This window comes from Miscanthus floridulus, chromosome 11, assembly GCF_019320115.1.
Source record: "Miscanthus floridulus cultivar M001 chromosome 11, ASM1932011v1, whole genome shotgun sequence".
Lineage (NCBI taxonomy): Eukaryota > Viridiplantae > Streptophyta > Magnoliopsida > Poales > Poaceae > Miscanthus > Miscanthus floridulus.
Genome location: NC_089590.1, coordinates 66,442,502 through 66,455,679, shown reverse-complemented (window position 1 = coordinate 66,455,679; position 13,178 = coordinate 66,442,502). Strand labels below are relative to the sequence as shown.

The following is a 13,178-nucleotide window of genomic DNA, read 5'->3' as shown; positions in this document are numbered from 1 at the left end:
CAACATGGCTTGCTACTATAGCAACCGACTCTATTGTCACCCCATGATGGAGAAGACACCTTATGAGCTATTGAATGGGAGAAAGCCAAACATTGCATATTTTTGGGTCTTTGGTTGTAAATGCTATATATTGAAGAAAGGAACTAGATTGAGCAAGTTTGAAAAGAAATGTGATGAAGGTTTCTTGCTTGGCTACTCCACTACTAGCAAGGCTTATAGAGTTTGGAATTTGGCTAGTGGTACTCTTGAGAAGGTTTATGATGTAGAATTTGATGAAACCAATGGTTCCTAAGAGTAAGATGAGAATCTAGATGATGTGAGAGGCACTCCATTGAACAATACAATGAAGCACATGGACATTGGTAATATAAGGCCTAGAGAGGTGATTGATGTCGAAGATGACAAGAATCAAGTGCTCTCTAACTCAAATGTGCAAGCTAGTGGCTCTCATGATCAAGGTCAAGCAAGAACTAGTGATGAAAATGTGCAAGATCAACAACAAGTAGCTAGTTCATCATATCATCCAAGTGATCAATCAAATGCAAGCAATCAAGTGAAAATGCTTCAACCAACCAATGTTGCAAGAGATCATCCATTGGACACTATCATTGGTGATATTACAAGAGGAGTGCAAACTAGATCAAGATTGGCATCATTTTGTGAGCACTTCTCATTTGTGTCATCCATTGAACCTAAGAAGATAGATGAAGCTTTGAATGATGTTGATTGGGTCAATGCTATGCATGAAGAGCTAAACAACTTCACAAGAAATCAAGTATGGGAGTTAGTTGAGAGGCCTATGGATCATAATATGATTGGAACTAAGTGGGTCTTTCGGAATAAGCAAGATCAAGATGGGATAGTTATAAGGAACAAAGCAAGATTAGTGGCTCAAGGTTACACTCAAGTTGAAGGTCTTGACTTTGGAGAAACATATGCCCCAGTTGCAAGATTGGAAGCAATTAGGATCTTGTTAGCCTATGCTTGTGCCCACAACATCAAGTTGTACCAAATGGATGTGAAGAGTGCATTTCTCAATGGGTGCATCAATGAGCTTGTGTATGTTGAGCAACCTCCTGGTTTTGAAGATGACAAGAAGCCCAACCATGTCTACAAGTTGAGAAAGGCTTTGTATGGATTGAAACAAGCACCTAGAGCATGGTACGAGAGATTGAGGGATTTCCTACTTTCTAAGGGATTCAAGATGGGAAAGGTTGACACCACTCTCTTCACCAAGAAGCTTGGAGGTGACTTGTTTGTGATGCAAATCTATGTTGATGACATCATATTTGGATCAACAAATCAAGAATTTTGTGAAGAGTTTGGAAAAATGATGGCAAGTGAGTTTGAGATGTCTATGATTGGAGAGCTTAGTTACTTCCTTGGTCTTCAAATCAAGCAAATGAAGAATGGCACATTTGTGAGTCAAGGCAAGTATATCAAGGACATGCTCAAGAAGTTTGGAATGGATGAGTCTAAAGCTATTAGTACACCTATGGGGTCAAGTGGAAGCTTGGATAGTGATGCTAGTGGCAATATGGTGGATCAAAAGATGTATCGGTCTATAATTGGAAGCCTACTCTATGTGACCGCATCAAGGCCGGATGTGATGTTTAGTGTATGTATGTGTGCTAGATTTCAAGCCTCACCAAGAGAAAGTCATTTGAAAGCAACAAAGAGAATATTGAGGTATTTGAAGCATACACAACATGTTGGATTATGGTATCCCAAAGGAGCAAGATTTGAGTTGATTGGATATTCGGACTCCGATTATGCGGGATGCAAAGTTGAGAGAAAGAGCACATCGGGCACATGTCAACTATTGGGAAGATCACTTGTATCTTGGTCATCAAAGAAGCAAAATAGTGTAGCACTTTCAACCGCTGAAGCAGAGTACATTTCGGCCGGTAGTTGTTGTGCTCAATTACTTTGGATGAAGGCTACTTTGAATGAGTTTGGAATCAAGTTCAAGCAAGTGCCATTGCTATGTGACAATGAAAGTGCCGTGAAGCTCACCAACAACCCAACTCAACACTCAAGAACAAAGCATATAGATGTCCGCCATCATTTCATAAGAGATCACCAACAAAAAGGGGACATTTGCATAGAGAGTGTGGGCACCGAAGATCAACTTGCCGACATATTCACCAAGCCACTTGATGAGAAGAGGTTTTACAAGCTAAGGAATGAATTGAACATACTTGACTTCTCCAATATGTGTTGATGCACCCCCATTATATGACATGCCGCTCCTTCAAGCTATCTAAGGTAAAAGTTTATTGGCATGGCATACATTCTTGCTAAGGACATGTTTAGTGCATCTAGACATATGCCACATTTAAATAGGCTCATTCATGAAAATCAAATAAATTTGATGCTTATATGGTACCACTATTGCTTGTATGCTTAAATGATCTAGTGGTAGCATATGACATGTTTGTGGGCTTGTAAACCTAGTGTTTGATCTAGAAAATAAGCTATAAGTGTTTAACTCAATATGGTACAAGATAACCCTTATTTAGAGGTGTGAAGAAGCTTGTCCTTGGATCAAATCGAGTTAAATATCTTTGGCAAGTAATCTAGATTGAACCAAATTGGAAAATAATCCTCATTTCACATGGTTTCACCCCAACCTCTCTATAATTTGAGATCACCTATCTATACTTTAAGCCTTTGTGGTCATTGATGACAAAGGGGGAGAGAGTTCACAAAGAAAGATAGGGGGATAAAAACAAAGAATGTTAAAAATAATGAAAAGACAAAAAGGGGAGAAATATGACAAAGGAAATTTTTGAGCACACAAGTAGGGGGAGCAAGCTCATGAACTTGTATGTTGCATTTGAAGTGCATTTCATATATTTGCTTGCATGACACAAGTTTTAAAGTTCAATATCCATGCGTGTATGGTGTATGCTAGTTGTAGATTTGAATGATGAAATGAAAGTCTAGCATGCATAGGTCATATAATTTCATCTCAAATGTATCCAAGTGGTATTGAGCTAAAGTAACTAGACTTATGTTCATCTTAAGGAAACTAGACCCTTACTTGTAACATTGATCTCATGGGGTATTCTAGTTTTTTGTATGTCTAGTTACTAATGGTGCTAAGGATGGTATATTGGTGCACTCCGATTGGTATCATGCTTCAAAGGTCCATCTCTTCTACCTTAGCATCATTTGGTAGAAATTGACTCCTATATTTCCTATCTAAGCATATGTGCAAGCTACAATCCAAACTCTTAGCACATATGTAGGGGGAGCAATTGCTACCATTTGGAGTTCATGAAACTTGTCCATATTCTTTTACACATGGTGAATATGTTTGGACAAGCAACATGGATTCAATTAAAATTCAATTCATATCTTTGTGAAAGGGTTGTCATCAATTACCAAAAAGGGGGAGATTGAAAGCTCTAGTTTGGTTTTGGTTATTTGATGAAACCCTAAGTGCTAACCTAGTTTATCTAAGTGATTATGAGATAGGTAGCACAACTCCAAGTGAGGAGGCAATGACGAAGATCATGACAATGGTGATGGCATGGTGATGATCAAATGCTTAAACTTGGAAAAGAAGAAAGAGAAAAACAAAAGGCTCAAGACAAAGGTATAAATGATAGGAGCCATTTTGTTTTGGTGATCAAGACACTTAGAGAGTGTGATCACATTTAGGATTGATAGCCGTACTATTAAGAGGGGTGAAACTCGTATCGAAATGTGATTGTCAAAGTGCCACTAGATGCTCTAACTCATTGCATATGCATTTAGGATCTAGTGGAGTGCTACCACCCTTGAAAATGTTTGTGAAAATATACTAACACATGTGCACAAGGTGATACACTTGGTGGTTGGCACATTTGAGCAATGGTGAAGAAGTTAGAGGGGAAAAGAAGTTAGTCGCGCTGGTCACAGAGTGACCGGACGCGTCTGGTATGGTGACCGGACACGTCCGCTATTAACGACGAACTCAGTGACCGGACGCGTCTGGTCGCCACACCGGACGCGTCCGGTGTGAGTCAGCAAATTCGGTGTTCGGTGAAGCAGTTGATCGGACGCTGGCTGCGTCCGGTCTGGAGTGACCGGACGTGTCCGGTCGATGGTGGGTGCTTACTGTACTCGACCGGACGCTGAGGCTCAGCGTCCGGTCAGTTTTTATCAGACGCGTCCGGTCGGCTATGGTGGCTTACTAGACTCGATCGGACGCAGCGGCTCAGCGTCCGGTCGTTTTGAACAGTGCGTCCAGTCGAACATGTCAGAGAGCCGTTGGAGGAAACGGTGGGACACATGGCGGTCTGTTGCTATCGGACACGTCCGGTATAGCGACCGGACACGTTCGGTATTCACGACCGGTGCGTCCAGTGCTGCGTCCGGTCGATCTGACCGGAGCGTCCGGTCACCCCGACTTATGCCCAGTGAAGAGGTATAACGGCTCTATTTCGTGGGGGCTTCTATTTAAGCCCCATGGCCGGCTCAAGCTCACTCTCTTGCACATTTTCATTGACATAGCATACTTGTGAGCTTAGCCAAAGCCCTCCCACTCATCTCCATCATTGATTCATCGTCATTGTGAGATTGGAAGAGAATCCAAGTGCATTGCTTGAGTGATTGCATCTAGAGGCACTTGGCATTCATGTTTTGCTACGGATTTTGCCTGTTTCTCTTGGTGGTTGCCACCACCTAGACGGTTGGAGCAGCGGTGGAGGATTGGCACGAGTTGGTGATTGTTCGTGGCCATCTCCGGTGATTGTGAGGGGAGTTGTACCTTCCCCGGTGGAGTGCCGAAAGATAACTCTAGTAAATTGCTCGTGTCTTTGAGTTACCTCACTTGTGGGTAGGTTCTTGCGGTGTCCAACCATGTGGACGAGGTTTGTAAAACACCTCTTAGCCGCCGAACCACCAAGTGTTGGTCGACACAACGGGGACGTGGCGTGTTGGCAAGCACGTGAACCTCGGGAGAAAAAATCGGATGTCTCTTGCTATTTGTATTCTCCCGGTGATTGGCTTAATCTTCATCTTGTGATTGGTTCATTCCCGACGTGGCGGTATAATCGTATCACTTACTCATTTATATTTCCGCAAACTAGATATAGCAAGCTCTTTAGTGTAGCTAGAACTGAGAGCTTGTCTTGTGTTTGAAGTTTATCTAGTGGAGCTCTTTAGTGTAGCATTTGTGAGAGCTCTTAGTGAGTAGTGTTCAAATAGATTGTGTGTCCATTGATCATAACAACTAGAATTATTGGATATATGGCTTGCAACCCTTTAGAGCTAGAGCAAGTTTGCATTTTGCTATTTGTCATACTAATCAAATTGCTCTAGTTGATTTGTAGATTTTTAAATAGGCTATTCATCCCCCTCTAGCCATATTAGGACCTTTCAGCAACACCGAGGGTGTTACAGACTGTTCAATGACAAATTGCTCTAAAGCAAAACTCAAACGCTAACGTGAACGATGGCTACTGAATATATAGTCTAAGGGGCGTGCAAGGACCCCTATTCAAGTCCCTAAGGAGTCCCAACACATTTATAAAGCCCAAATGGCCCAAAAGATGGTGACACGGCATCTAGACATTATTTTGATGATTCCTGTTCACTCCGATGGAATTTTGACATGAGACTAGTGTCATTGGTTAGTTATGAAATTATCTTTCCATCTATAGGTGGATCATCGAAAACGGAGTCTATGCGACCTGAACATCTATTTTACTACGAGCTGCTCCTGCAGTCCGAGATGGATTGGGTCTCCAACTTGGCTTGGATGCCCTTGCTGGCCTTCTAAGGAGGTGGAGGCGTCCTTTTTTCTTCCTTGGGTTGTTCTCCATATGTTTCGGGCATGCTCCCACTTGGGCCAAGGTCCCAAGGGTGAATAACAAGCCCACGACGTCGTTGTAATAGCGGGTAGAAACAACAACAATTTGTCATGATGATTTGATGACCTTTATGACATGATGTTGATGTGGGAGTATATCCATTTGAAAGATTATGAAACAAGCTTTCCATCAAGTGCTCATTGACCTCAATCATGAATGAACTATGACCTTTCCATGAAGCACTGTTGGCTTGCTGACGAACCGAATGTTGGGCTTAGATTTTTTTAGATTACGGAATAAAACATCCTAGCCTTCACATTCACCGGTGAATGCTCAGAGCTTAAACATACAAGAATGGGACTCCACCCAGATTTCCGCTAGGTAGACAGATCTGATAATAGCCTGCGACCTTACAACAGAAGACAACAAAACAAATAGTCCACTGATCACAAAGCACAAAAAACTAAACTCCCAGCTTCAAAAGAAGGCGAAACAAGAGTTGACTGACGCACGTACATGTAAAGTGATATGACACGCTTTACACGCATGAACATTTGACCTGTACGGTGACACTAGAATGTGCCGCAGACAGATCAAGACGAATCTGCTGAGTGCTGACATGATGAATTATACAGATCAGATGCCATACGACTGTGGCCTATGGACTATTGGTTATTCCTCTCTCAGTTCTGAAATGGCTCTAGTTGAAGTCAGGCTTCTCAGGGTAACTGCAGCCAGAACGTTGGATGATAACATTGGCGGCGTAAAAGGCAGCTCTGACACACTCATCAATGCTCTTCTCTTGAACCAACTGAGATAGGAAGCCTCCAACGAAGGCATCACCTGCCAGATAATGCTCAAGTTTGAGGAACAATACTTATGCGGAACATAAACATGAAAAACATGTGCATCATATTCTTCTATTGGTATACCAAGTAGATTTTTTGTTTGAGGGGCACATATTTAATGAGTTTATTATGGTAGACTAGAGGATGACACAAGGTAAAGAAAGGTCCAATGTACAATGTGATATTACTACTGGAAACTATCGAGTTTCAAGTACCTGCACCATTGGTGTCAACAAGCTTCTCCTTGGGCAAGAGGATCACAGGGAAAGTCTTCACCTGAAAGCATAGTATTTAAGATTAACAGGAACCAGGATAAACATTTGTCTCAAGTAGCCAAGGTCCAATAAACAAAAAATGATGTGAATGTTAACTTTATAAAGACTCATAGTTGCCGCAAATAATCCACATCGATATTTTTTTTAACAGAATGCAAATGTCACAACAGTCAGTGTGAAAATGCAGGACACTGTAAGCAGGAGATTTACCTTTCCATCATCAGCGACAACTACTGGATCACGACCTTGAGTGATCACAGTAATCCTCTTGTGTGTTCCTGAAGCCTTCGGTAATTGTGAGATCTTCAAAGCAATCTCCTCAACATTCTCAGTCTGTTAGTTTCATCGGGAACCTTTTAGAAACTTTATTAACCTATTGAAAATAACGAGGGACATAAGAGTAGTTACCTCCCAACCACGAACTTTAGCAAAGGTCCTCGCCTCAGTTTCATTTCCAAAGATGTGGTCCACGTACCTATGTTTGGCAACATAATAAGGTTTTACATAGTACAGAAAAATTGGAAAACCCAACATGGACCACGGTTGAAACAAGCTTTGCACCACAAACTGAACATGTTCAAATAAAGGTCAGAAAATAAAGCATCATTACACATCAAAGTCACCACTACAGTCTGCTTGGTTGTAAACGAACTTCTTTATCCTATTAATACAATGATATCTACGTAATCGAGAAAAGTAAAGCTACACATCCAGATCCAGTACTTACAGAAGAGCTTTCTCCTGGGCATCACGGTAAAATTCGCAGATAAAGGCAGCAGAAAGGTTCATCATAAACACCTACAAATATTGCAACCAATGAAAATCAGACAACACTAGCAAGATGGTCTTCTTTTACTAGCATCATTTTACCTTGTTAGTTGCAGCAGCATGCTCAGCAACAAGTTGAATAGAATCCGGGGACACCGTAAGGAAAAATCCAGCAATGTAAATATATTTTGCCTTCTCAACTATAATTAATGCATATCACAATCAGTAAGCACAATCAATGATACAAAAGTATCGAGTGCAAACAAGTAGCAGTGATGCTATGCAAGAAACCACAAGCAATGACTTGGATAGTTGGGTATAGGCTATGTGGTCGACTAGCAAACGAACTTATATAATGACAAGGTGCAATTTTGCTATTGCATCTGCACTGCTCGAGAGAACTATGATGTGCATTACAGGGAAAAATCAAAAGAAAAAAGGTGCAGAAAATTGTAAAAAAATGTTTGGATGCTCTATTTACTACTACGTAATATGCTAGATTTTCTGGTGGGAACCAAAATATTGTCTCAATTGTTGGCACCACCTGCCCACTTATACTACAATAGTACTCCCTCTGTCCAGAAAAGAATGCAACCACGGGTTGCGTGCCAGCAAAAGCGGTTCACGTTTGACCAAATTTCTAGTGAATACTATTCACATTTACAGCTCCAAAATAATTTATTATGAAAATACATTTCGTAATTAATCTAATGATATTTATTTGATATCATAAATATTGATACTTTCTTATCTATAATTGATTGAACTTAGGATACTAAACTATGACACTGTGCTAGAATTGCATTCTTTCCTGGACGGAGGGAGTACATAATAACCCCCCAGAGAAATAAGAAGAAGAGTTGGAGACATTTGTGCTAAACTGACTATCCAAAGATGTTTGTCACCTTATAAAAAACGATGTTTGTCATTCTTAGAGCACAATGGACAACCACTCAACCAGAGCAATTCCAAGCAGAACATTACGAGTACCAGTGTGTCCAAAGTCTAAACAGCAAGATGAACAGTATTTGTATCAAGAGAAATAATGGTGGAAATTCTTAAAGGTGCTCTAGTGGTCTATTTGCATTACCAAGTGCCCAATTCTCTGGTTTCTTCAGATGTTCAGACTTGTAGCAGTTTGCCGCAGACAAGTTTGCAATAAGTGACCTGGTTACAGATTGAAGGGACTGATTAAAATTAAGACATGCTTGTTGAAGTGAAGACATTGTAGCAAGCAATACCTTTCTCCACCAACAACACAGACAGCACATGTGCCTGTTGGAGCATTCTCATCCTCATAATAATGGGCCTGGTTGAATAGATGGCAGGGTTATAGTAGTTAGTTGTGCAATGAGGTGACATATCATGAAGAAGAAAAAAACAAAGAAGGAACTTGCAACTTACATTAATACCAGCAGCTTGTGCATTTTTTTTCATCTCCTCACCAAACTTATCCTTCCCAATGCAACCTATGTAACTTGTTGCACCAGGAATTTGAAGCATCCACTGAAAAGTAATCAGGATTGTTGTGATTTGTTTTCTCACGAGTATATGTAACCAATTAGGACTGTTCATAATATTTGTTAAGATTTTTCTTCAGAGCTTACTTGGGCAACCCTGATAGAGTTTTGAGTGGCTCCTGAAAGAAAAGAACAGTTAATAAATAGAAGAAGAGAGAAAATGAATCATGAAGAAGTACTTCATGCATGTGCACTAACATTACCTCCAGCAATGTATTGAACATTGCTCCTGCTAGCCAATTCATCATACCTGGCAGAACATAGAAACACAGGTCACCATTTGCATATTTGAGCGAAATTTCAGCTTACAGTCATATAAGGAAATTTTTGTTATGACATCAGGAATGGGCAGTTTCAGATACTCTACTGATTAGTAATTACTAACCTCAAGCCATGTATACCTGAACATAAAAAATTGGGACCTAAAAAATTAGAAGTCCTACTATGTTTCTCCCCTGTCTCATGGGTGCTTAATGTAACAATATAAAGAATTTATTTCCCATTCTCCATTTAGGACAAACCAGCATCAAGTAACCAACATTTCAAACTGCAAGGGAAGCTAAAGGGGCAACGAGACTTACATTGGCAAATGCTTGTCCTCAGCAAGAATGGCATTGCCCGGCTTCACATCATACCTAGAGCACAGGTGCAGCGAGAAACGTGTTGATTAGCTCGAAATAACTTCAGGTGCAGCCTAACTACTCAGAACAATGGCTATATGCATTCTATGCAGAGATCGGATGGTTTTCCTTTATCTAAAAAAAATACTCAGAACAAGGCAACCGAGAAAGCACTGTCCCAATCCAACACACATCGTTCTTGTTTACCTCAGGCAAAAGTTTAGCCCTCTCACATCGAATGTTTGGACACATATATGAAATATTAAATGCAGACTAATTACGAAACTAAATGCACGGATTGAGACTAATTTATGAGACGGATTTTTTAAGCCTAATTAGTCCATGATTTGACAGTGTGGTGCTACAGTAACATATGCTAATGACGGATTAATTAGACTTAATAAATTCGTCTCGTGGATTACAGAGAACTTCTATAATTTATTTTTTTATTACTATTCAAGCACAACCGGACACTGATGACAATGGTACTGATACTGAGAGTAGTACTAGCACAGTTGTACTTCTAATAAATTGGTAGCTTCGCTAAGGCGCTCCCGGTCTCGGGTATTGCTGGTTGCTTCAGTTGCATGCTACGGACTGGTTATTCAGATTCAGAGTTTCAGAGGTAAAAAAAATTCTAGAACCCGCGCCCATAAGCCCATAACTGCCGTTGGGAACAACGGAGCGGTGAATTGGTGATGCTCGAGCCCGCATCACACCACTGGCAAAATTAGGAACTGAAACTCAGAAAAAAATATACGCGCAGTTGAGAGATCGTGAGATGAGGAGAGAAGTGATCGGGGAGGAGTCGAGTACTTGGCGAGGAAGCCATCGTCGACGCCAGCGGAGATGTCGAGGAGGGGGTTCCCCATCCCCAGGAGGATCCCCTCGTAGCCGCTGCTGGCCATTTCCTCCTGTCGAGCTCAAGCCGAGCGCGGCGTCGGCGGACGGAGAGAGAGATCGTGTGGCGACTGGCGAGTTCGGTAATTGGGAAAGCACGGACGGACGGGCGAGGGCACGGGGCGGCGCCGGCCGGAGAACTCGCGGAGAAAATCGTCACGGCAGGGAAGGAAGAGAGAACCCGGGCTGCCTATGCCACAGGCCCACGTGCCGCCGGCCCAACACGTTGCGCCACGCACGCGCGAGCCGCCGATAGGGTGTCACCGCGTGTCACTGTTTCTAGCACCTGTCCCGCTCGGCCCACGCATCCTACGCGGGCTATGGTTACCGTCTGGAGCCCGGGAGTGTCGTCGTCCGCGCAACTCGGCACGCTCCCGGCAGAGCACGGCCGTGCGGCCCCAGTAGCGCGGTGGATTAGACATTTGGACCCGTACACGAGACCGGCCCATAATTTCCACTGGATTGTGTTTACTCGGTCACACTCCCCTCTAATCACGTCCACTGAATTAGCAACCAACTAACAATTCCACAGGTTTTCATTTTAATAAAAACATTTATTTTTACAACTCGGTGCCACATATTTTAACCCTTTTTTTAATAAAATTTACATTTGGCCCTCCGAGAGACTTAGACTCATCTTTCGACCCTGGGATCAGCGCCATGAGTTCTGGCGCCGAGGTAACACGTCTCGGCGCCACAGATCTTAACGCCGTCGTGCACAGAAGAAAATCCGCCGGCACCTCGCACACGCTGATGACCAGCAGACTGGCCGCCGCGTTGCCTCGGTTCCCGTGCTCATCACAAAACTGGCTGGCCGAGCAGTGCTGGTGCAGAGGCATCGGCGACGGAGTGGGCAGCGATGAGACGAGGCAGCGATGGCCAGAAGCAGTCTCAAGTCCTGAACCTGGCGTGAAGCTAGCCACTGAACCCGTCTCTCTCTCCCTGTCCAGTCTGCATTGAATGAAAGCAGCTGTCCGTCGCATGTAGAGACGACAGTGAAACCAGCCAGAGCTTCCTAGGTAGGCCGTGCCTCCCCAGGTTCAGAAACCATAACCTATGACGGTGTTTGGTTGTCCCTCCTAAATTTTAGTCGTTGTTCCATTAAATATTTAGACACATGTATAGAGTATTAAATATAGACTAATTACGAAACTAATTGTATAATTTGCGACTAATTTGCGAGACGAATCTTTTAAGCCTAATTAGTCTATAATTTGACAATGTAGTACTACAGTACATGTGCTAATGATGGATTAGTTAGGCTTAAAAAATTCGTCTCGTGGAGTACTAACGAATTATGTAATTTATTTTTTTATTAGTATCTAAACATCATATACAACATCCTCCGACACATCTTCTAAATTTCAGTGACAGATCCTAACACCACCTAGCTTGGCTACTACTCTGCATACCTGCCACTCGACAGAGATGCGTGCACGTTTTGCTTTTGGCACACCACATGCACATACTCCTTCGTGACAAAGCAGACGGAATTTAGAAGAAGAAGAAAAGATATGCATCTCCTGCACACGACACGATACACCAGGGCAATTGTTAATTTTGGTTTGATTTGTTGCAAAAAAAAAAGGGAGAATGGACGGCGCATGGGCAAAAAAAAAAAAAAAAAAAAAAAAAAAAAAAAAAAAAAACTCGGCCTACGGTGGGCAGACAGCCCCCGCAACTTTGTGCTTAAGGAAGAAGACCTTCTCACGCAGGCCGAGAAAACCCCCGAACACCGTGTCCCGCCCTTACACAGGGGCCCGTTACCCTGTGAATGAGTCGATCCGTTGCCTGTGCTTTAGGAAAGTCGAGACAAACGAGGGGATTTTTTTTTTGATGGGTATCGAAAATTCTACCCACAGCGGACCTTAACTTCGGTCGGCAGGCAGAGGCCTTAAGCCTCACCTCGTGGCCAGTCGAGCCGAAGAGAAGAGTTTGATCACTAGGCCATGTCTATACCAGCCTGGCAAGTGTGGCAACTATTATCGTTTTTTTTAGGAATCTGATTGCAGAGGTTACTTGCAAACTATTAGTCTTTATGAAGCGATAAGTCCCAAACATCATGTATTTAAAACTGGGGAAGTACTGTACTACATTACTTGTTTTGTTGATAGACTTACTCCGTAAGAAACATGGAGTCAGTGCAGTCCATTTCTTTGCATGCATGCTTCTCTGCATATGGGTTCTTGTTGCTAATAACAGAATAACCGGCATGTTCGCTGGTTGGTTTCTAGGCTGATTTGGGCTGGCTGGTGCTGGTTTTATGTGAGAGGAAAACACTGTTACTTGGCTGGTTTGGGCTAGTTGAAACCAACAAGCGAACAGGGTGAACAGGTCTAGCAAAGCAACAGGACTGACACTTCATCCCGGTCTCCGGGCCAGGGACACTGCTGTCTCCTGCACAATTGCGATGTCAAACACTGACGCTATACCAACCAACTAC

General features: G+C 42.5%; 1 protein-coding gene across 1 annotated transcript; it reads right to left on the bottom strand.

Moving 5' to 3' along the window:
* Nucleotides 1-6,065: 6,065 nt before the first annotated feature.
* Nucleotides 6,066-10,934, bottom strand: LOC136493289 (adenosine kinase 2-like). The gene is made up of 13 exons (XM_066489355.1): nt 10,652-10,934; nt 9,797-9,850; nt 9,419-9,465; nt 9,303-9,334; nt 9,100-9,201; nt 8,937-9,004; nt 8,786-8,862; nt 7,798-7,895; nt 7,655-7,725; nt 7,336-7,402; nt 7,138-7,260; nt 6,868-6,928; nt 6,066-6,647 (listed from the first exon to the last, which is right to left on the bottom strand). Exons 1-13 carry the CDS (start codon nt 10,741-10,743, stop codon nt 6,505-6,507), a joined length of 1,035 nt encoding a protein of 344 aa, XP_066345452.1. The 5' UTR covers nt 10,744-10,934; the 3' UTR covers nt 6,066-6,504.
* Nucleotides 10,935-13,178: the final 2,244 nt, after the last annotated feature.

Coding starts and splice junctions, on each gene's coding strand:
- LOC136493289 (XM_066489355.1), bottom strand. CDS start 10,743: ATGGCCAGCAGCGGCTACGAGGGGATCCTCCTGGGGATGGGGAACCCC. Junction 9,466..9,796: donor GAGGACAAGCATTTGCCAAT/GTAAGTCTCGTT, acceptor ATGTTCTGCCAG/GTATGATGAATTGGCTAGCA. Junction 6,648..6,867: donor TGTTGACACCAATGGTGCAG/GTACTTGAAACT, acceptor ATTATCTGGCAG/GTGATGCCTTCGTTGGAGGC.